This window comes from Haliotis cracherodii, unplaced genomic scaffold, assembly GCF_022045235.1.
Source record: "Haliotis cracherodii isolate W230 unplaced genomic scaffold, xgHalCrac1.p SCAF_9, whole genome shotgun sequence".
NCBI classification, from domain to species: Eukaryota; Metazoa; Mollusca; class Gastropoda; order Lepetellida; family Haliotidae; genus Haliotis; species Haliotis cracherodii.
In genome coordinates this window covers 5523361-5546837 of record NW_027266343.1, presented here as the reverse complement: position 1 = coordinate 5546837, position 23477 = coordinate 5523361, and the positions used below count along the sequence as shown (strand labels likewise).

General features: G+C 41.3%; 1 protein-coding gene across 1 annotated transcript; it reads left to right on the top strand.

Annotated features, from left to right (window-relative positions):
• Nucleotides 1–15455: 15455 nt before the first annotated feature.
• Nucleotides 15456–17968, top strand: LOC139453052 (salivary glue protein Sgs-3-like). The gene is made up of 2 exons (XM_071234676.1): nucleotides 15456–15502; nucleotides 16729–17968. Exons 1-2 carry the CDS (start codon nucleotides 15456–15458, stop codon nucleotides 17966–17968), a joined length of 1287 nt encoding a protein of 428 aa, XP_071090777.1.
• Nucleotides 17969–23477: the final 5509 nt, after the last annotated feature.

Below are 23477 nucleotides of genomic sequence, written 5' to 3'. Positions count from 1 at the left end.
TCAAACCAGAAATGGTTATTCGATGGTGATATATTTTATACGTGTATCATGGACACGTTCTGCCCGATACAAGTGCAGTGTTTCGGCGACTCTGTCAGCCTGGGAACGTTTTCATCGCGTTTGTAATATTTTAGTCAAATACAATTTTCAAGTGAATACTATTTTTGCCCGGCACTTTAGGTAACTATTCAAACATATGTCAAGCAGTGAGAACTGGGATGCTCCAAGGAACGATTTAATTTTTTTCTCTTCAGATTTACCGTTACTTTAAAAAAATAAAAAAATAAAACTGGACAATGTCTGTAGTGCTCAGTCTCACACAACAGAGGCCATGAATTTTCATAATCTCTACATTGCATTGAGAATATAACCCAAGGGCGTCATCCTATCGCAATTAGAATCAATACACTACGGTTATAACGAACACGCTTATAACGAACTGACGGATATAACGAACTTGCTTTTTAGTCCCGACTAGTTGCTGTAGTTATGCTGTATATATGCTTATAACGAACTACGGTTATAACGAATTAAAATTAGTAGTCCCTATGAGTTCGTTATAACTGTAGTTTACTGTAATTGCAATAATACTGTCAGGGTATCGCAATAGTGTTTTTACATGGCAATACCATCCCAATAGTGGATTTGGTCCTAATAGACACCCATAGTACAACCACAGTACACCAGGCAGTCTGTAAGGTGTTACTGGTGAAAGGTGTTTCAAACCAATCTTTGATGAAGTGCAACTTCCGGAATGTCTTCCTTAAAACTATATACCTTATAGCTTATTTGTGTTTCGTCTAAGAAAACGACTTCCATACTTTGACGATATTTTTGGAAAGTGAAAAATTCCAATAACTCATTACTTTCGAGTGTCCCAGGAAATTGCATGTCAGTACACTGCGATAAATATATTGTTGTTTATCTTTAACTGAAGAATATGACACTAATAGGCAATCCAGAGAAATATCCCAGAATGCCACACACGAGCATCATCATCCTGATATCGCCATGGCTGACAGTTGAGTTGACAAATAACAACATTAGTACTTTCGATGTTGATAATGAATTTACATTTTGTGCTTTCTTTTTGGACATGATATTCTTGAAGGTGTTTAGACCATCGTACACAAGAGTTATCACTCGGAGAGCCGACATAAGAACGTCTACAACAAAAAGCGGATACACACGCATGTTTGATGGTGGCTAAAAATGAAACAAAAACAGAATTATTTTTCAATGGTGATGTGTTTGATAGGGGTATCATAGTCATGTTTGCACCTGAAGTGTGCCTTGTTTCGACTGCAAATGTTTTCAGCCTTGTAAAGTTTTAATAACATTTGGTTTTTTTGGTCAAATTCTATCTTAAAGTTTTTATTCTTTTAGCCTGGCAGTTTATATATTGCATATAACGCGGATAAAAAGCTTTTGAGAAGAAAAGGAGGCGTGAATTTAATGATTCCGCAATTTGCGTTCAGTAAACCTATGCTAGGCGACCAAGGGGATTGGGTGGTAAGGCCTCTGACCTGGTTGATTGCCTCATCGGCGTCAATCGTTGCTCAGAATATCAATGAGGACTGTCTAGTCCAGATTCGATTATTTACATGCCTCATTAATATGGCTGGAATATTGTTGACTATGGCGTTAAACAAACAAACAAACAAACAAATAAAACAAAAACAAAAAACAAGCAAGGGAGTGTGCAACCCTGCCACCCACCGAGTACGTTTTACTGTAAACTTAAGATTATCATTGTATGATTTGTTTGTTAATATTATTCAAATTGTGTCCAGACCACGAATCGAATTAGATGGATACGTGTAAATTGGGGTTCAACCGTTATGTGCAGGGTTTAAGTTAGACCGTGTCGCGTACGACATGCGTCACTTAATTCAGAGCTTCCTCTTTGAAACCACTGCCAAACAAACAAATCGGGGAGAACCTAGGCATCGAACCCAAGATCAGAGAATCCTTGCAGTGATAAGGGACGCAACTCAGCAAAAGTAATTTGAGGAATTAACATTACAGTTCTATAAGTTCATATACTTGTGTGAGTGGGTGAGTTGGGATTAACGCCGCTTTTAACATTATTCCAGTTATATCAAGGCGTGTCAGCTTAATGCGGGAGGAAAGCCCGAAGTGATGTAGGTCTCAAACGTTTACCACTTCGGTGAAACCCACGAGCACGGGTATGGTGCTGACAAACCTAAAAACATAATCGGGGCGAACCGGGATTCGAACCCACAATTATAGGTTTCTGGCGTGTCGAAGGGACGCAACTCTGCACAGCGAATCGCGGCGCCTTAGACGACTGCCCCCCATATACTGGTTTGAATTCGGGAAGAGTATTTTACGAACAAGCTTAATAAGAATTTAACTATATAATCGAGTCCAGTGGTACACACGACTCCTATTGAATTATCAAAGTAGATATATCAACGCGTGGTTATTCCCAGATTCTCATGATGCTACGGTTGTCTCGAAGTTGAATGGATCAAAGGAAAGATGTTCTCTTCGATATAAGCAACAGTTCGAGCCAAGTAAAGTCATGCTTGCAATACCTGAAAAATGTTAGACTAAGTATATTACGCACGGTTTGGGAGGAGGTGGGGACATCAGAACAGACACCAGGGAAGGTTTTTCGGTACACACGAAAGGTCATCAAAATAATTTTTAAAGCTGCCTGAGATTTGTTTCGCCATTGAAATAAAACAGAAATACGGGAGTGTCCTGGCATCTGACATAGACGTAATGAGTTACACTGCCTGGAATCATCTTTCTCGCTATTTCACTCACGTTAATTGCACTCGTTGATTTAATTTGATCGCTCGCACGAACACTCATTAAGCCATTGAAGGACCACTCGCGATTAATTGTTACACCATTTTACACAAGTAGCCATCTTATGACATTGAACAGCAGCGGCCTTGAGTGGTGTTGAGTAAGGGCGGATAACTCTCATTTACCAGTCATTACGTATTAAGGATCTTGACACCAAACTGGTTCTTTTGTTTGTGTACGGATTGGTTTAATGTGTAGATGGAACCCAGTTCCAGTTCTGACAGGAAACAGACCATGGCACAATACAGATGCCCTGAGCACCTTGGGTGTATGTGGCAAGGCCCGGGGTGGCGCGGCGGGGGGTGGCGCGGCGGGGGGTGGGGTCCGGTAGCCCCTCACAGTCTAAGTAATTAACTCCGTAACAAAGCGCGGTTGATGAGCTTGTTATCTTAATAGCCTATTCACTCCGGCGTTTTCAAAGTAATTCACGCAATTTCTCCTTGATTCTCGTGGCATGTCTTGACGAATTGGATTGTCATGGGAGCTAAGAAGAGCCCCCATTGCTGCCAAATGCGAAACGAGGTATGAGATGTTAATTCCGAATGGATAGCGTTATGTTCTCCGATGTGTCCCCAACCGTGGTCCCTGCCATTATCTTCGACATTGTACACGAAGCTGACATTCCGTCTCCCAACGGCGGAAAATTGACTAGAAGTGGCTCGCCGCAAACAACGTTGTGTAGATTATTTGTTTAGACTTTTCTGCTAACTCCACAGGATCGGAATGAACGGGAGAAGAATAGCATTCGGAATAAAGAACATTCCGCGAGTTCTCCTAGAATTTGGTAACAACTTTGGCTTTTAGAATCACGACATGCGCTGCGCGTTTAAGCCAGATTGTTCCTCCAGAGTACGCGAAGAGGTACTTTATTTAACCGTAGTTTTTGCAATATTCCCCGAAACTCTATTAAGTGACGGTGACAGGTGAGCAAATTGTTTGCAAATAAATCCTCTATTTATCACCTTTTCAAAACTTATTGGCTGTGTTATTGGTTGTAGGAAAACAACATGTTCAAGTGCCATGACCTTCGTTGTTCTTGTCTAAAAAAGGAAACCATTTTATTTCCTCAGCACCCGCACAGGTGGATAAAAAATGAGTACAACTCCGGTCAAAGTGTTTTTCTCCAGACCAGTGTTCGAACAAGTTACCCTAATTAGTTTTGTAGTTGTTGCTGAGCTATAGGATAAGCATGAACCACACGATCTCATCAATGTACGATCTTTGTACCCGTCTTTGACACAGCAAATGGCTTCACGGTCTTGTTATGCAGACAGGGTGTCGAGTGCGAAGTCCTGGTTGAACAATGACATTGTATATGTCGCATGAACGATGACAAATGGTTAGGGTTTTTTTCCTCTGTTGTGAATATGTTTCAAGAAACGAAGATCAGAATGTAGCACATCTGCTATTATCATGCACGGACGGAAGCAATAGATTTTGTTTTATACAGTACTGAGACAACGTGCACGGGATTCTTGCTTAAAAAGCAAGTGTGAGATTTGAGATCTGTTTCAAAGATGATAACGGCATTCAACCAAAGTTGGTCATTTTGAAGCCAAGACTATTTTCTTAACAGTAGCCCACGTAATGCAATTCTACGGGGGTGGGGAGGGGAGGAGGGAGTGCTTGGGATTATAAACTGTTTTCTAAAATGCCCGAAAAATATTTAGTTTTCAGGCTTATCTCTATAACTAAATCGCCCACTGAAAATATCTTTAGTATAAAGGTAGGAATAATTTTGTGCAAGGATACTTATACCGGAATACTAGTATTCGTATATACAGTGAAACACCGATGTGCCGAACTTTGATGTGTCGAACTTGTCTCGAAGTAAAAGCGTATTCCCTCTTTTTCATCAATTTCGGTTGTGTCGAACCTCGTATAACTCGAAGTATTTACGAAGCTCCCTTAAATTCGTCACAACGGTGTTTGGCTGTGTTATAATTCTATACTTAATTATCAACGAATATCGAAACTGCTTCTGATTAGTTAGTTTCCAACTAGAATCTAGAATCTAAATTCCAAATATTAGTACTACTAGTTATTTTCACTGTATACAAACGACCGACAACTAACAGAACACTCAGCTTTGAAAACTTTTCTTTCGCTGCCGCCACAGAGAGGAATAATAATTGAAACGTTCTCCAAGTGTTTCATTCTTCATATCTCGTCTTAAACCTCATCTGTTCCTGATCGTCTTTCAAGATTGAGTCATTCCCTGCGATTATGTTCTTTCAGCATGCATTGTGCATGGAGAAATTTGCGATAGAAATTGACTATTATTATAATTATCATCATCATCACCATCAAAAGACGTCATGCCACAAGACCTTAAAATATGGTACTTGTTGTTACCCTGCCTGGCGCTCGACATTAAGGAAACAAGGATTTGTAGGCTTGGAGTCATTACACCGTGTCTGGGACGGGTACCCATGTTGAACAGCGGCATGGTATCTCAGTAGGTTAGCACAATAAAACCGGCTTAAGTTCGGACTAGTACAAGCTGCGACGCACACTTGAATGCACGTCGCTAACGATTTTGAACGAGAGGTTAAAACCAGTTCAACTTTACCTCTGAAGACGACAACCGAGCATTATTTTCCCTTTTCACAATATTAAGTTTTAAATGTTTTTTTTTGCAAACATTTTCTCTAAAAAAGTAAACAATTTGCACTGTTACAGAGTGTAAAAAATAAAGTTTAGGAAATATCCTTTTTGCATTTTTTTTACCTTTTTCCGATTTGTTTTTGCATATGCGTCTACACGTTTTTTACTAATTTTTTTAACGACCATACAATATGTTTAAATTAACGCTCCCTCTTTCATTCACTGACGTAGGACGCCAGTAGGGACGTCACGGTTTAGCGCATCCGCAAGATTCCAAAGTTTCTTATTCCTCTAAGGAGAGGAAAGCGAATGTATTACGCGCTGAAATGACGTCATTGAAACAGAAGCAGGTTTTAGTTGAAAATACTTTGCGCCACGTTTATAACGTCTAGGAACAGTTTCTTGTCGCGATCTGTCCGCTCTGATCTGGTTTTAACGGACAGACCTGTTCAGATTTCCCATTTGCATGACGTCCAATATATACACCTGGAGAGAAAAGTAAAAAAACAACAGGACATGCGTTGGTATGAAATATTTGTTTTTTATTTGGTTTATACCAAATATTAGGTTTAGACCAAATATGATTCAAATAATTGTTTTGATGATATGTTAATCCTAGTTGACACTTTTTTAATCATCGCAGTGGGAAACTGATATCGAATTATTGATATTAATCTTCAGATTGATATCTACAATTTTAGCAGACATGAGAATGTCTAGGTTAATACTTTGTCTATGAAAACATTTATTTTTTAAATAATTGCAATTTGGTGATTGTTCAACCATTTTTGTATCTGCCATTAAAATCTGTGGACAAATTATAATCAGATACCTTTATATCCCAAATATACCCCGATGAACTGGGCTCCCTTTTATTATATTTTTATTAAGATAACTGTACAAGTGTTTTTTTATGTACGATATATTCATATCAGAGACTAGATGTTAGTCTACTCTGCACCATATAAATACTCTATTTTTGTACCAGGCCCTTGATTCTTAATTCTCTTGGTTTAGTTTGATCTAGACTTGCTTTGGCTTTCAGTAAAAAATAGTTGTAACAATGTATTAATTCCACAGTCACGGCGCTGTACAACGGAGAACGTATACTCAAGTCTTAGTGCGGTAACAGCGCTGGCGCTGCGAAGTTAGCTAACCAGTACAACTTGTGATTGACCATGTCCCTGCTGATGTCTTCACAAGTCGCCCGCTATGCCCAGTTTAACGTTTACAGTCTTTGACCAACCGCTTTGTGACTCTAGTTCTAAATGTGTTTATACCCCTGGCCGAAATACCACCACCATGGACATCAAAGTCTCAAACTACATCAGCCACAACGTCCGTAACTACGTAGCGGTGAGCCGTGACACGACGACTGATGACGGTGGGAGATTGGGCAGTTATTCAACATGTTGTTATAGCAGAACGTGATGTATTGGCTCCTTGCACTGGGTCAGAGGTCACCTTGTCGTTTGTAGTTTTTATTGAAAGACCAACACAAACAATTTCATTCGGAGATAAGGATTTAACGTAGAGAACAGGTGAACTTAGTGCCTTTAGCATCTGTACCACTTCGTGTACCCATACACGGGTAAAAAAATACATAAACCGGACAAGGATGAGGATGGGAGGAAAGATGTTCAGTTTAACGTAGTCTGTCTCCAAGACCTCAAAGAATGAAATAAGTTCAAAAAGGATTCAAAGCATGAATAGAATGATGTGACTAGATTGCCTCAACTCTGAAATTGTTCTGGGCTCCATTTGGATTGTGTTTTTTTATTTTCTTAAAATATGTTTGAAGTAGCATAACTTTATTTCTGTGACTACATGTTATTCTAAGTGAAACCACGTTCGTTCGGAAGCACCGCCATGTGAGCAATTAATATATGGAATGTCTCAATTTAATTAAAGGGATAATATTTGATCATATTATGTATGTACATGTATGTGTACCTATAAGTACTTACATTGCTTGTCGTAAAAGGCGACTAACTTGATCGGGTGGTCAGGCTAGCTGACTAGGTTGATGCATGTCATCGATCCTAATTGCATGGATCTATGCTCATGATATTAGTCACTGGATTGTCTGGTCCAGATTCGATTATTTACAGACCGCCGTCATATAGCTGCAGTATTGCTGAGTTCGGCGTTAAACAACAAACAAACAAACATTACATTGTTTAGCTGGGGGTAACCAGGATAACTGTTTGCCTTCGCAGCCCTAGCACTCCTTCGCTTTAGCACCCCTTACCAGCTCTAGAACCTCTTCCCAGCTCTAGCACCCCTTACCAGCTCTAGAACCTCTTCCCAGCTCTAGCACCCCTGCCCATCTCTAGCACCCCTTACCCCATACAGCACCCATTGCCAGCTCTAGCACCCCAATACCCTGCTTGAGCACCCCTTAGCCCATAGAGCACCCATAGCCAGCTCTTGCACCCCTGCCCATCTCTAGCACCCCATACCCTGCTTGAGCACCCCCTAGCCCATAGAGCACCCATAGCCAGCTATAGCACCCCTGCCCATCTCTAGCACCCCTTACCCCATACAGCACCTATAGCCAGCTCTAGCACCCCCTACCCTGCTTGAGCACCAATTTCCAGCTATTGCATCCTTCCCATCTCCAGCATCCCTTCCAATCTTTCGCACTCGTTACCAGATTCAGTACCAATTCTCTCCCCTCTTTCCCAATACTAACACCATATTCGTGAGAGTTCCTTTGTGCTCCAGAGCGCCTTAATAGATTTCTTTCGTTTTGCATCAGTCATACAAGTACCTGAAAATCGAGGACTATACAGTATACTACGGTTATAACGAACACGCTTATAACGAACTGACGGATATAACGAACTTACTTTTTTGGTCCCGACTACTTGATGTAGTTATGCTGTATATGTGTTTATAACGAACTACGGTTATAACGAACTAAAATTAGTAATCCCTTTGAGTTCGTTATAACCGTCGTTTACTGTATATCAGTCTTCTACCGTTACGGGTCGTGAATATGTTTAGTTTATAGTCCCGACAAGTTCGAATCCCACAAATGATTATGATCCTCGGCATGTCAACTCAAAGCCATGCTAAAGTACAACACATCTACTACCTTCAATATGCAAGTGACTCCAGCTGATATCATCGAAACAAACTGCCGGGCAAAATGAAGTATGCACTTGAAAATTGGATTTGACCAAAAAATCACAAACGTTTCAAAAAACTAAACTGAAAACAGTCGCCGAAACACTGCAAACTTAAGGTCCAAACACAACTGTGATATCCGTAAGAAATACATCACCATAGAATAACCATAACCATAAAACAAGGGTGTATACTTTCTTTTGCCAGGCACTTTACTTCAAGCACGTGGCACTAAACACATTCACACTTCATGAGATAATATCTGCATGTTCTGTCAATAAAAGACACACAATAGACCATGTCAGAAAACATCTTTCCGTGATTGATGAGATTCCTGGGGTTACTTCAAACAAACACGTGTGACGAAACACCCAGTATCGATTGCTTCTTAAGAACATTGCATTTACGAGATTTTGGAAAATGGAAACGGCGTTATCAGAATCATATGATTACATTTCTTTTTATAATTGATCTGTTAAACCTGTGAGCATTCATCAACGGAAAATAAACCCCCAGATTGCCTTCCGATATAATTGTTTAGGTAGTTTTTCCGTCCCAAAAGAACATCAAATATTCTAGCAATGCGCCTATAGGAATAAAGCTCTTCCGTGCAAAAACATATTTTTTTCCAAAAAGCAATTGACGAACTAATATTTCATATTTACGCTTAAAAACACATGCATCTTCACACTTCAGAAAACATGGTTGTATGGTCCTCTTAAAAAATCCCCAGAACACCATGGGCGATAATAAAGTTAATAAACTCGTAGTTCCAATCACCTAAAACATTTAACAGCATCCCGGGGATTTCTTAGCGTTTGCTCAATACCCATGCGAAACATTTTGCGAGAAAATTTACGATTTTGGCAAACGGTGCGTTGCGTATTCGCCTGTGCGAGAAGCTCCCTCCCGTCATGGGAATGGCCATTTCATATCAAATAATATCACCGCAGTGGTGTTGATTTCATGAAATGTCAGCTGTTCTCTCGAATACTTTCTCTGTGGAGACAAGGGTAGCTAAAACGTTTCACATTCCCCGTTCCCTGTGCGAGTAATTATAGAAATTTGGTGAAAATTTGGTGTTGTTTCTTTGCTTGTAAATATCAGCCAAGCATGACCGAATCACAGACACCGCAAATTGGCGGGGGCGAATTCACCTGTCGCTATCCATATAACTTGTACCAAACACGCCGGCTAATCATTTCTCGAATCGCTAGTGGCCTGGTAGAATCACGGTTGTCTCCCCTGGGGCAGCTCTTCAACCTTAAGAGGCTGCTTTCACATCTCTATTTCGACAAAAATTACGCGATATCGAGGGAAAAAATTAACATTTCATTTTTTGAATGAGAGTGTAAGCTATAAAATGTAACGAAACTGATTTTATATGCCATGCTAGCCTGCTTTTAATGATTGGTGGTTGTTCTGCGCGTAAGGAATCAGGGAATAAAAAGACGAACGCGATCCACAACTGTTGCATTTATCGTCCGAATCTGATTAGAAATTCTATACCATAATGCAACAGTCGTTCCGCATGCGCACATGCATCTGAAAAACACGTAATTAAAACACTAGCGGCGAAACGTTGCTTGAGACGAAGAACACAGCATGGCGGTTGACAGGGGGATACCTCATAACCCACGAAGCTTATATCTTTATATCGCTTTATGGCTGCGATTAACTTATTTATCTCAATTACTTTGCCGCGACATTTCGTCGACTTTTGCTTCAACCTATCACGTTTGTAGCCATTGGCGCCATCTTTGATGAGTTCGAAAATTAGGTTCGCAGAAAAAGAGCCCGGCTCAGGCTACGCGCCACCTACGTGGATAGTCACGTGACTCTTTCACGTCAAACACGTGCATGCATCACGAAAAGCGAAGTCAGATATTAATACCGCTAATTAAGATTTACCCGAAGTAATGATGTATGGATTGAGGTAAAATATTCAAAGGTCTACATTTCTATTAAACCATCATTTCATGGCATCTTCGATGACGTCTTTCGGTGATTTCTACGTGGAAAGTGTGAACATGATTACTTGATGAAAAGCGACGTCCCGCAGTATTTGGTATAAATTGCCGGGGAAAAGAAAGTACACACCTACATTGGATTTGAAATTGCGAGCCCCATGTTCCTTGTGACGTCATGTGCACGTGACCTCATAGTCATTGATGTGATGCGTGTTGTTACGTGTCGTTTTCCAAATTGAAACAATATTTTTACCCAGAAATCTGCACGTAAAAGAATTAATTGTGAAACCAACAAACAGCCAACAAATGGTACACAATCAACAACTGTAGGACGAAATTAACAAAGTTTACAAATCAATACAAATTACAGCAGTTATTATGGCAGTACGGAGGAATGGTATTCAATGGCAGCATAAATGTGAGGGAAGTGGAAATGACAATGATAAGAATTAATAATCACCTCGCCGCAACAGTGGTCAAGCTTCCTAGATAGGCTTAGGCTGGGAATACGGGGTGATGAGTGATCTTCACACGAAAGCTGGTCATGAGGTAATGTCAGATGAAACAGAGTGCCAAACGAGTCCAGTGTCACCAGAACATCACAGAATATTCGTCATGTTTCTATAACGCCTGACATCTGTCTATGCCATTCTGGAAGTTTACTGATAATTCGAGCATCTAAATATAATAACTTCCTTACCATTTGTTTCCAAATAAAATCCAATGAGCTTACACTGAATCGGATCAGAAACAATGTAATACAGTTACAATCATTGTTTAACAATAACAATGTCATATCGCATAGGATGCCCATCACAGTCGATTAACCCTCATTTGTTTGTTTCATATTTAGCTACAATCAAACATGGGTATATACTCTCTTTTGCCCGGCAGTTCAGTGTAAGACGTTGCGATATAATCCTCATCGAGAACAAATTATCCACAATGAATGAATGAATGAATGAATGAATGTTTATTGAAAGGTGTCACACGCTTACATACAAGATACATTTATACATAAAGTAAACAGTACAATAAGGTCCTTGCAGGGCTGTTTCTGACAAAGGAGACGTTCTAAATGCCATTATACAAAGGATGATATTAGAATGTAAATACACAAGATAGATACATAAATGTTTACAATCACAAAGGAGCCCACACACAAACCACATATCATAAATACGTGCATATGATCAGCCGGGCAAAAGAAAGTATGCACTTGGATTAGACCACAAAAATACAAAAGTTATCAAAAAGTTCGCCGAAACATTTGCTAACTTAAGGTCCACAACACAACTATGGTACCCGTGGCAAATTCATGACCATCGAATAAACATTTATTGTTTGTTTAATTTTTTACCACTATCTTACATGGGTGTATACTTCTTTTGCCCGGTACTTTACATGCAACGAACAGGACAAATGTCCAATGCATACACAAATACACTAGTTTAAGAATAATCATATTCATGCACGTGTTCGCGTTTGTTTTACTGAAGACTTGAAAGTACGATAAAAAATGCCAACGTGGAGACGGCGTCTATTATTGTGGCGACCCTATTCAATCAGATAACCCACGACGATGTCGTTGGTCCGTCCTCTCGCGTATCCTAGTTACCCTGTTGATTTTGTTATGCCAGCGTTCCAATTCGTATTTGTAGATTTATTGAGATCTAAATACGTTAATTGTTAAATCCCCATTTTTACTTTATGCTATTAGGAGCCAACAGCGGACTATCATGTTAGGACACCGATCCCCTTATCTTAAACATCTCCAGGATTTTAATCCCTTGAAAGTGGATTACAAGTGAAAAGATACCCATAACATGTTGTCAGGCAGATAGTGTACACAACTGGGGGTGGGGGATTTAACATGAATCATAAGTGAGTTCATGATATTCATAATTCCGTCCATATCACAATGAATAATTGCTGCAGGTCAAATTAGCTTATGCACTTAATAAAACAGATGCTTATTTTTATGTTAAAAATAATATAATAGAATAACTACGTTTTATTTGTTCATTCATGTTTAGTAATGCAATATAATTGAATTTGAATTCTTCTAGTATTTCGAAGTGTTGTAAACTGTTAGGAACAAGAAGGTATTCACTCGAAGCAGGAAATGTGTCTTGAAAATGTTCTTGGTATTCCACGGAAAAACTTCCAGGCAAAGGTAAGTGTACATTTCAAAATTGGATGTGACCAAAACAGTTACAAATGTTATCTGATACAGTTTTCAGTAAAAAAACAGTCGCCGAAACGCTGCAACCGTAAGGTCCAAAACACAACTATGATCCCGTATAACATGCATCCCCGTGAAGATTCCTGGGTAGAAGAGGTCTTCAGCAACCCATGTTTGCCGTAAAAGGCGACTATGCTTGTCGTAAGAGGCGATTAACGGGATCGGGTGGTCAGGCTCGCTGACTTGGTTGACGCATGTCATCGGTCCCAATTGCGTAGATCGATGCTCATTATATCAATCACTGGATTGTCTGGTCCAGACTCGATTAATTACAGACCGCCGTCACATAGCTGGAATAGTGGTGAGTGCGGCGTTATACAACAAACACACAAACAAACAAAAATAGAGGACTTATAGTATACTTTATCGGAATTATAAGCAACAGTTGAGTGAAAAAGCACCCTACTTCATCTTGCGTTTTTTTTCTTTATGCCTTATTATTACATGTATTAAATCTATTACAGCGTCTTCTATTTATTCAATTTTAATTTTTATCATGCGCATGATGTGGGAGTGCGTCTTCTACTTATTGCGTATGAAAATATTCTGTTATTGCTGTTCTTTAGGCTACTTCGCTTCACAATGTTTTTTCCCCTGTTCAATAATATATATCACGCTATGTTAGTTTTTCACATCCATTCGTACTCGTCATTGCAATAAGCAAATATTTATATTTCACAAATCTCTCGTCCATATTCTTTTCAAGGACGCGTTTCATAACATGATCGTCTTTCCTATGCTGGAATGTGGTAAGATCTGCTGGTATTATTAAGCTACTGAATGTACACTCGCGAAATCAAATAACACACTTTTATTACCAATTTGTGAACTATTCTGCTTTAATATGTTTATTCCTTCAATATTTAACCATAGTAAAGTTTGACAAAGAGATATCCCACTCGGGGTGACAAAAGAAATCTCCCAGTCCGTGATGGTATGTATAGATCGAATCAAGATAGCCAGATTAATGACCACGTGACCCCTACTTAGCAGCCTGTGCGTGACACACCATACATGGTAAGAGTGGTTTTAGCTTATGGTAATGACAAAAATATTTCAAATATTCATACGCACTTGACAGGTATAGCGAGGTCGCACACCGGGTATTAGGAGACTATTAGGCTCTCATCTCGCGGCACATTGGTGAAGGCGAATTTTGTCGCCGGAGGGCTGGCCTTCGGGATGTCACGTGACTCCTTGAATTAGTCTAGACTGTTTCGCGTTTACAGGAAATAGATATATTTAATGATACTGAAATTAAATGCAAAATTATAATATAGTTCAATGAAAACGGTTGGTGATTGGAAGGGTTTTTTAAGCTCGGGTGTGATTCGACGGCATTTTCGTGTGTACATACGGTGTGAATGTTGGTTATGTTCTGTTTTATTTAAACGTTGGTAGATATTGGGTCAAGGTTGCAGGACGTTTACCGTATTCTCTTTAATAAAAAAAACGAGATTAAAACTAGAGGGGGTAGAAGTTGAAGCCGGATATGAGTGACTCATTTTGAAAATGTGATACCTTTTCCCGAACAACGAGTGTCATCACTGATTTTCAGTAATCCATTCAATGGAGTTTGTTGCGTCGGATGGTCGAAACTGGTTATTCTCTGGCGTTGACGTTGACGATATATATTTATCATAAATTTGATTCATAATTCATTGCACGTATACCTTGCACGCTCTTGAGTTTGTACCAAAAGTAGTACGATGCTCAAGTGAAATGAGCGTTTCATGTTATAAATTAATGTCCAGGTTCAAAACACGATTAACATTTACAACGTCACGAAACGGTGCATTAGATAAGTTTCGGTCACGCGAATCAGTCAATAGTTTCGTACTGAATTTTTTTCGGTCAAATGAGACATTAATTTCGGATGGATAGTTTTTTACCAAATCATTTGCTAAATTGAAATTGGCCTCGCTTTTTTCTTGTGCATGTTCCTCAGTCATAAAAGCATTCGTATGACGTAATGAATGCGGGTTCAACGCTGCGACGCTGGGTAGATTTGACTGTCATGTGAACTGGGGTGGCTTTGACAATCAATTACCAGATGATACCCCGTCCCCCTTCACAGGTCTCCCCCGCCCCCTGAATTAGGGTTGAGCCATAGGAGTCTGTCTACAAATATTTGTCTCCCTTGTTAACGTGAAGATCACAAAGGAATACGGCAAACGAAAACAAGCAGCGCCGTGATGAATATACTGCCACCCGGGGTAGTTTACAAAACAAGTGTCGTTGAGTGCTCAACGATCACTTAGGGGTGGTGGAATCCGCCCGGTCCAAGCGATCCGGTTCTCGGGTTTGTATTTCCCGGATTATATTACACGTTCCCCCCGAAGAGCCTGACGGGTTGCGGGTCGCGTCAATTATTAGAGTGTTGAGAAAATATTGAATGAGAAATCTTATATATATTTAAACTCTCGAATCAATGTTTTTCCATCGGTTGATGGGCCTATGAATTTTCAAGGAAATTAGGCACTTCGATGACAAATTGGATTAAGGTGACGCTGGCATTATAGAATGGGGAAGCTAACAATGGCATAATTAAATTTAAATCTTTTGACACTAATCTTGCAAATGATAGCTCCCCGTCAATTTCCTGGGTCTAAACATGAATAGGACATGTCTGGGAGACAAAGATAAGATTTCAGAAGAACATGGACGTCATTCTGGAAGAGCCTAAAGAAGCCAACACCGAGGCATTGTATATGTCAGCTCAACGTATCAACACTCACAGACGCAAAGGTGTATCCTTACTCCACTAATCTCCATACTTTACCCAACATTAGCTATCCACCTCGTCCGTACGGGAGATGTGTGGGGCCAAAAATGTGATTTTATGTGATGTTCAAAGCCTACCTACATATGCACATTGTCGGATTATTTTAAAATTACATCAGGCATGTTTTGAACATTCCGTGATTTTTAATACGCAACACACGAAAATGTAATTACTTTTTGTGTCAGTGTTTCGAAAATGTATATTTTATAGATTGTTTCTGAAAGTACTTTCGTTTCTACTCGTGAAGATCCGGGTCTTCAGCAAGCCATGCTTGTCGTAAGAGGCGACTAACGGGGTCGGGTGGTCAGGCTTGCCGACTTGGTTGATGGATATCATCGTATCTCAATTGCGTGGATCTATGCTTATGATGCCCATCACCGGATTGTCTGGTCCAGACTCGATTATTTACGGACCGCCGTCATACAGCTGGACCATTGCTGAGTGCGGCGTTAAACAACAAACAAACAAACAAAACTTTCGTTTCCTTCTCTTTATATGTAGGTATATGCATCATCTGGTTGACAGACAAGAAGCATGATATCTCCGAATGTTTCCAATTAAATAGATCAGTCAAACACGTTTGATCATTCAACGGACATAACTATTATGGTAGATTTATTGTCCACAGTTTAAATCATATATGTGGAGCTGCATGCAAGCAGTTGCTGAACTGATATCAGGGGCGGTCGGGTAGCCTAGTGGTTAAAGCGTTCGCTCGTCACGCCGAAGACCCGGGTTCGATTCCCGACATGGGTACAATGTGTGAAGCCCATTTCTGGTGTCCCCCGCCGTGATATTGCTGGAATATTGCTAAAAGCGGCGTAAAACCATACTCACTCACTCACTGAACTGATATCACCCATAGACTTGTATCGAACTATCGATATATGAATCTCTATACTACCCAAAGGAGTTACAGAACACCCGAGTTTTGCATCTGGCTATAGTCAATCTGCCATGGCTGTGGGTACTGCAACACAAAGTCTTCCAGGAGCGGGTGTTCTTGTTTTGAGTAGTATATGAACCTCTACTACACTGCGGTTAAGAACCAAAACATGTACTGCATGTTGTTCACGCATAGTTATGTTTAAACATGATATTTTCAGATATGTTTCTGTGATTCTGAATTTGTTTCTTGTTAATAATAGGTTGTCGGGTATATTGTATCCTGCATCGACATTTCTATACCGTGTTATCATCCCCACTACCAGCATCCTCACTACCAACATCCCTCGTACCAACATCACCAGAACTAACATCCTCACTACCAACATCCCCTGTCCCAACATCCACAGTACTAACATCCACAGTACCAACATCCTCACCAACAACATCCCCATTACCAACATCCTCACTACCAACATCCCCACTACCAACATCCACAGTACCAACATCCTCACCACCAACATCCCCATTACCAACATCCTCACCACCAACATCCCCACTACCAACATCCTCACCACCAACATCCCCACTACCAACATCCCCACTACCAACATCCCCACTACCAACATCCCCACTACCAACATCCCCACTACTAACATCATCACTACCAACATCCCCTGTCCAAACATCCCCACTACTAACATCGTCACTACCACCATCCTCACTATCAACATCCTCACCACCAACATCCCCATTACCAACATCCTCACCACCAACATCCCCACTACCAACATACCCACTACCAACATCCCCATTACCAACATCCTCACTATCAACATCCTCACTATCAACATCCCCACTACCAACATCCTCAGTACCAGCATCCTCACTACCAACATCCCGACTATCAACATCCCCACTACCAACATCCCCACTACCAACATCCTCACTATCAACATCCTCACTATCAACATCCTCACTGTCAACATCCCCAGTACCAACATCCCCACTATCAACATCCCCACTACCAACATCCTCACTATCAACATCCCCACTACCAACATATCCAGTACCAACATCCCCACTATCAACATCCCCACTACCAACATCCTCACTATCAACATCCTCACTACAAACATCCCCACTACCAACATCCCCACTACCAACATCCTCACTACCAACATCCCCATTACCAACATCCCCATTACCAACATCCTCACTACCAACATCCCCACTACCAACATCCTCACTACCAACATCCCCATTACCAACATCCCCACTACCAACATCCTCACTACCAACATCCCCATTACCAACATCCCCATTACCAACATCCCCACTACCAACATTTCCACTAGCAACATCCCTAGTACCAACATCCCCACTACCAACATCCCCACTGCCAACATCCCCGGTACCAACATCCCCGGTACTAACATTCCCAGTTCCAGCATCTCCAGTACCACAATCCCCACTACCAACATCACCACTACCAGTGAGTGAGTGAGTGAGTATGGTTTTACGCCGCTTTTAGCAATATTCCAGCAATTTCACGGCGGGGGACACCAGAAATGGGCTTCACACATTGTACCCATGTCGGGAATCGAACCCGGGTCTTCGGCGTGACGAGCAAACGCTTTAACCACTATCCCAACGCCCCTCCCCACAACCAACATCCTCACTACAAACATCCCCACTACCAACATCCTCACTACCAACACCCCCACTACCAACATCCCCAGTGCCAACATACCTAATACCAACATCCCAACTACCGACATCCCTAGTACCAACATCCTCACTACAAACAACCCTGCAACCAACATCCTTACTACCAACATCCCCACTACAAACATCTCCAGTATCAACATCTCCAGTACCAACATCCCTGTACCAACATCACTAGTACTGATATCCCTCTACCCAAATACTACTTGACGACAAATCCATGGTAATTGGGTACTTCAAAAGGAGCGACGACAATTAACTTGGCCAACAACACTCAGCATTTGTTCTTATGGTGTGTATACTTTCTTGCAGCAACATTGGCGAGACTCCCTACATAATCCATCTTCTCATCAACACTTTCTCGTGTCTACTCCCCCTCGTGTCAATGTCTCCTTCCTCCATCTGATAGAGCTTAGCATTAACTGCCCCAGGACGAGTCAGTGCTCTCCATGTGCAGAAGCTTTGTAAATTACCTCCCCTGACAGTGTCCATTTATCTGTCTAGCTGTCTCTTGTATTAGTCATTTGACCATCTAGTATCGTTGTAAAGAGGTACATATTCAGCAAACAAACACAAGATACGTTCTGACACTTTTCTCGCACTAAGCTGTTGACTGACATTTAAATCATTAACCATCTACTCGAGACCTCCCTGACTCGGCCTAATAAAACCAACAGTTACAGCATTTCCGCCTATTCGTGCCGGTCTACGAAGAACGGTTCTCGTTAGCAGTCGATGTTGATCAGGATGGGATGCGCTGGCAATAATAGCAGGCATAACCAACAGGTGATCGTTTGTACGTCCATCCTTATTGCCCTCTGACCTTACCGCTGTCCGGCCAAACAAACAAAGATGACCACTGGAGTCCATTTCAAGATGAGTAGAAAGGATTTCATCCGCGACAGAAGCCGTTCCATCAGAAATTACTGGTATCGCCTAAACTTTATATCGTGGAGTTGACGCTTTTACGCCAACTACACACAAACACAAAGTCCCCGACCCCCTCCTCCACCACCACCACCACCTCTTCCCACTCCTCCCCTTTCTCATCTCCCCGTTCCCAACGATATCGTTGTCATCTTCCTTTTGTCCCTCCAAGTCATTAAATGCAACCCTTCTCCCTTTCGTATCTTCATTAGCCATTGGTAGTGCCCCTTTTGTGCGCATGTCTTTTTCGTATTGTCCGCATTTGTGCGCATGTCTGACACGTGATAATTACACTATCATGCAGCGTTGCTACATCAACATCGCAGACCAGAAGGGCGCACGAGAGACAATATTGATAGTTTATAATGGCAGCAATTAGAGTGTTTGTGTACAGAAACCTGTCAGATCATTTCATCCCCACCCCCTCCGTGTTGAGAGTCTGTCTGCTGCCGCCATGATATGTAAACAATTAAACCTCGGATGGATATAGTTTCTTCACTTACAACAGATGTCGCTGTATCGTTCACGACACAGACTGGGCGCCTGTCTATAGGTATATGTATCGCGTAGCCTAGTGTTTCAGTATGGAAACTTCATCAAGCCGGTTGATGTCAATCACCGAGTTTTTAATAGTCTTCATCAAAGTAGGGTTATTCTGTACCAATTTAGCTTGGGTTGCCTCGTTTCTGCTACCCATACAAACATCCTCCCCAAACACATTATAGAAAAATAATTAGTATTTTGCCTGCCAATAACTGGTTAACGACAATAAACACAAGTTCCTATGATATTACACTCATGGAAAACATGACATTCGTCTCAGCAGCCAGTGGGCTCACTGACACATAGGACGCCGTAAACCACTGTGCAGAGTTGCACCCCCATAGTTGCCAGGATCCGCTGGTAGTCCGTTGCGAATCTCAGATTCGCCTCCATTACTAACCTTTTACTAACCGTGGGTTTTACCAAAGCTTTGAAGGTCCAAGACCTGCGTCACTGTGGGTTTCGTGGCACAGCTGACACGCCGTAATATATTAATAGATTCTGTTGAAAGCTGCGTTAAATCCAACTCACTCACCCACAGAATCCATTGTCACTAGCGTGTACATGACATTGTGGAACAAAACCTCTTCCATGTTATCTGGGCCTGTTTGATAGAATTTGGAGATTAAGAATGCAAGTGCCCGTTGCCTTCGTTATCATAGTCCGTTTGCTGACAATCATTGCTGGTAAAAAAATCTTACGAAAAAATGAACTGTCTGATAGGCACAGGCAGAGCAATCATTTAAACGTAGGGCGCATGTTTGTGCAACGAACCCATCTTTGCTCAAGTGCATGTGAACATCACGTGTTGGGCTCTTCTTATAGCAGAATGAGCTTGATCGTGAGACGATCACAAAAAACAAGTCCTGTGTCTCTTAACTTTGATCCCAAGTAGATATTATATACACAAAAGTTCCCTCCCCAGCAGACCTCACTTAGATTTTAACGTCTTCATATATCTGTTTGTTTGTTTAATTGTTGTTTAACGCCGCACTCAACAATATTCCAGGTGTATGGCGCCGGTCTGTAAATAATCGAGTCTGGACCAGACAATCCAGTGATTAACATCATGAGCCTCGATCCATGTTATTGGGATACGATGACATGCATTCACCAAGTCAGCGAGCCGGACCACCCAATCCAGTTAGTCGCCTCTTAAGACAAGCTTAGTCGCTTTTTACAGCAAACATGGGTTGCTGAAGACCTGGGCCCACTTGCACAAAGCGATCTTAGCACTAAGATGATCGTAACCCCCATACTTTAACATTGGCTTACAATAGTCTTAGCGCTAAGATCGCTTTGTGCAAGTGGGCCCTGTTCTACCCCCGAATCTTCAAGGGCCGACGTCTTCATGTAAGAATGTACTGTAGGGTATCTCAGTTGTCTTTGGCGCGACAGAACGTTGGTCGGCGGTTCGATCCCCGGCCGCGTGAAACCAAAAGACGATAACAGATTACCTTTAAGTGGATAAAATCCAGGAATGGTATAAGTGGAGTACTTATGATAAACTGCGGTATGGTACCTCATTTGGCTAGCACAGTAAAACTCGCATAAGTCCGAACTTTAGACTAAAATCTAGTCTCTGAAATGAACATATCGTACATAAAAAACAGTTGCTCAGTTATCTTAATAAAAATATAATAAAAAGGAGCCCAGTGACTCTCTTCATTTTCAGACTGCAGTGATCTAGACTTGCCAAACACTATAGACTTGCATGGGCTGTATTTGATATATATTTGTATCAGGGTCTGTAAGACAGACTAGTCCGAACTTGTACAAGCAGCCATGCACATACACGTACATGCACGTCGCTGTATAATTGCGATGATCTTGAATGCGACGCTATGCCCAATTTCACCTCACCTCACGAACGGTGAGTCGTCCAAGGCGCCACAGATTCATGTGCAAAGTTGTTCCCTTTTGGTGTACAAGAAACGTATGGTTGCGGGTTCGAATCCCAGAGTTTCCTTGGTAATGTTTCTGGCTCTATCAGCATCATGTGTACCCATAGGTTTCACCAAAGGGGTAAGTATAAGCACCTATGATCTGCATCCCTTCAGGCATCCTCCCACCCTGAAGCTGACAGAAGCTATCGTGCCCGTGGGATTAACCAAAGAGTTAAACGTGTAAGACCAACGGCACTTTGTGTCTTCTTAACATTAAGACGACAAGCCATCATATAAAAGAAATGCATTTAAAGGCGACGTTAACCGAGCCCACTCTCTCACTGGTATACGCCAGACCGAGACATCAAGTGATGGTCTTGCAAACCAGTGGTTGATAGCACGAGCAACGATCCAACGTAGGTGTAGATCATCCAGGGCCCCGTTCCACTAAGCCATCACATCCATACTTTAACACTGGCTTAGAATAGTCGTAGCGCTGAGATCGCTTTGTGGAGCGGTGCCCAGGTCAGATATGTTTTCCACTTGATGACACCCCCTGCGCGGAAAGGTGCCTACTGATTGATATGAAGGATTGCAATGAGAGCAATTCTGGAATCACCACAGGTTTATCTCGGCACCACTAATGTACGCAACTATGGATTAAATTCAAGATCAATACTATTAAAATAGGACCAAAAGCGTGATATTAATCGTCGAATAGAAAAATGTTCCTATAAGAAAACAATACATGCTGGAATGAGGGCGGCAATTATCGCGTATAGCACACGCACAGGCACTTCATGTTCCAATTAGATTAATGATGTTTATTATTCAAACTTAATCACCTCCTATCGTGTTATGACTATTGGAGCAGCAATTGTGATATTATCAGTTTATGAGACCCAATTAAAGTATCACAACCAGAAGCGTGAATCCCGTCTTATCACGAACGGGGGCAAATATCGCAGCAACACGTGTCACGTGTCATCGGGGCAGATAACAGACCACATACAGCGGCCATCTTGCTACTTGAGGTTGTCATCACGTGACTCTCATAGCGAGGCTGGATATCGTCTGCTGATACGAAAATGGCGGAATGCGCGTATGCCATCCTTCAACATGTAATCAGCTTTATGTGATTAAGACGATGTACCCCCGTGGTTTATTCCCGTTATCACACGGGAGGGATAGCAGCCATTCTACAACATGTCAATATGTCGTTAATTGTATAATTTGTACAAGATGGCCGCTGTCGAGAATTCAGAGAGCCAGACCAATTTGTCTCCCCGGAGTCTTTCCCACCTCCATGTGGAGTATTCGTGGCGTTTATTTAGATTCCTGCACTTGTCTTTATGTTTAGTAGGTTTATTGCTTGTTAATTAAGACGAAGGTTGTAAATACCGAATACCGCGAGAAGATCTCTGCAGTTAGGCCATTCGTCAGTCTAATGCCAGCACAAATCAAATCCCTCAACGTGTAAAACGAGAGACTTTATTACTTTGCACATTATCCAGAAAATGTGTAACCGATGTAGCTATGTTTATGTTTCGGGGAGTATTTATACATACTATTTCACTCCTAACTGTCTTCAGCTCCCCTTAGCGTTTCAACTTTCCGAAATTCACTGATGTAGATAAGCGGGCTAATGGTAAAGACGGCATCCTATACTTCTGGCGAGATTGCAAGATAGGCCGTCATACGTTTCTGAAAAATTATCATTTAATCGAAAATGTAATCTCAATTTAAAATAAACTATCATCTTATTGTGTTCCTTTTAAAATATAAAACATGGCGTCCTTCTGGTCTTGCTATAGACCTGAGCGCCGTTCCACAAAGTGATCTTAACTCCCATACTAGACTAACATCTAGTCTCTGAAATGAACATATCGTACAGAAAAAAACAGTTGTTCAGTTATCTTAATAAAAAT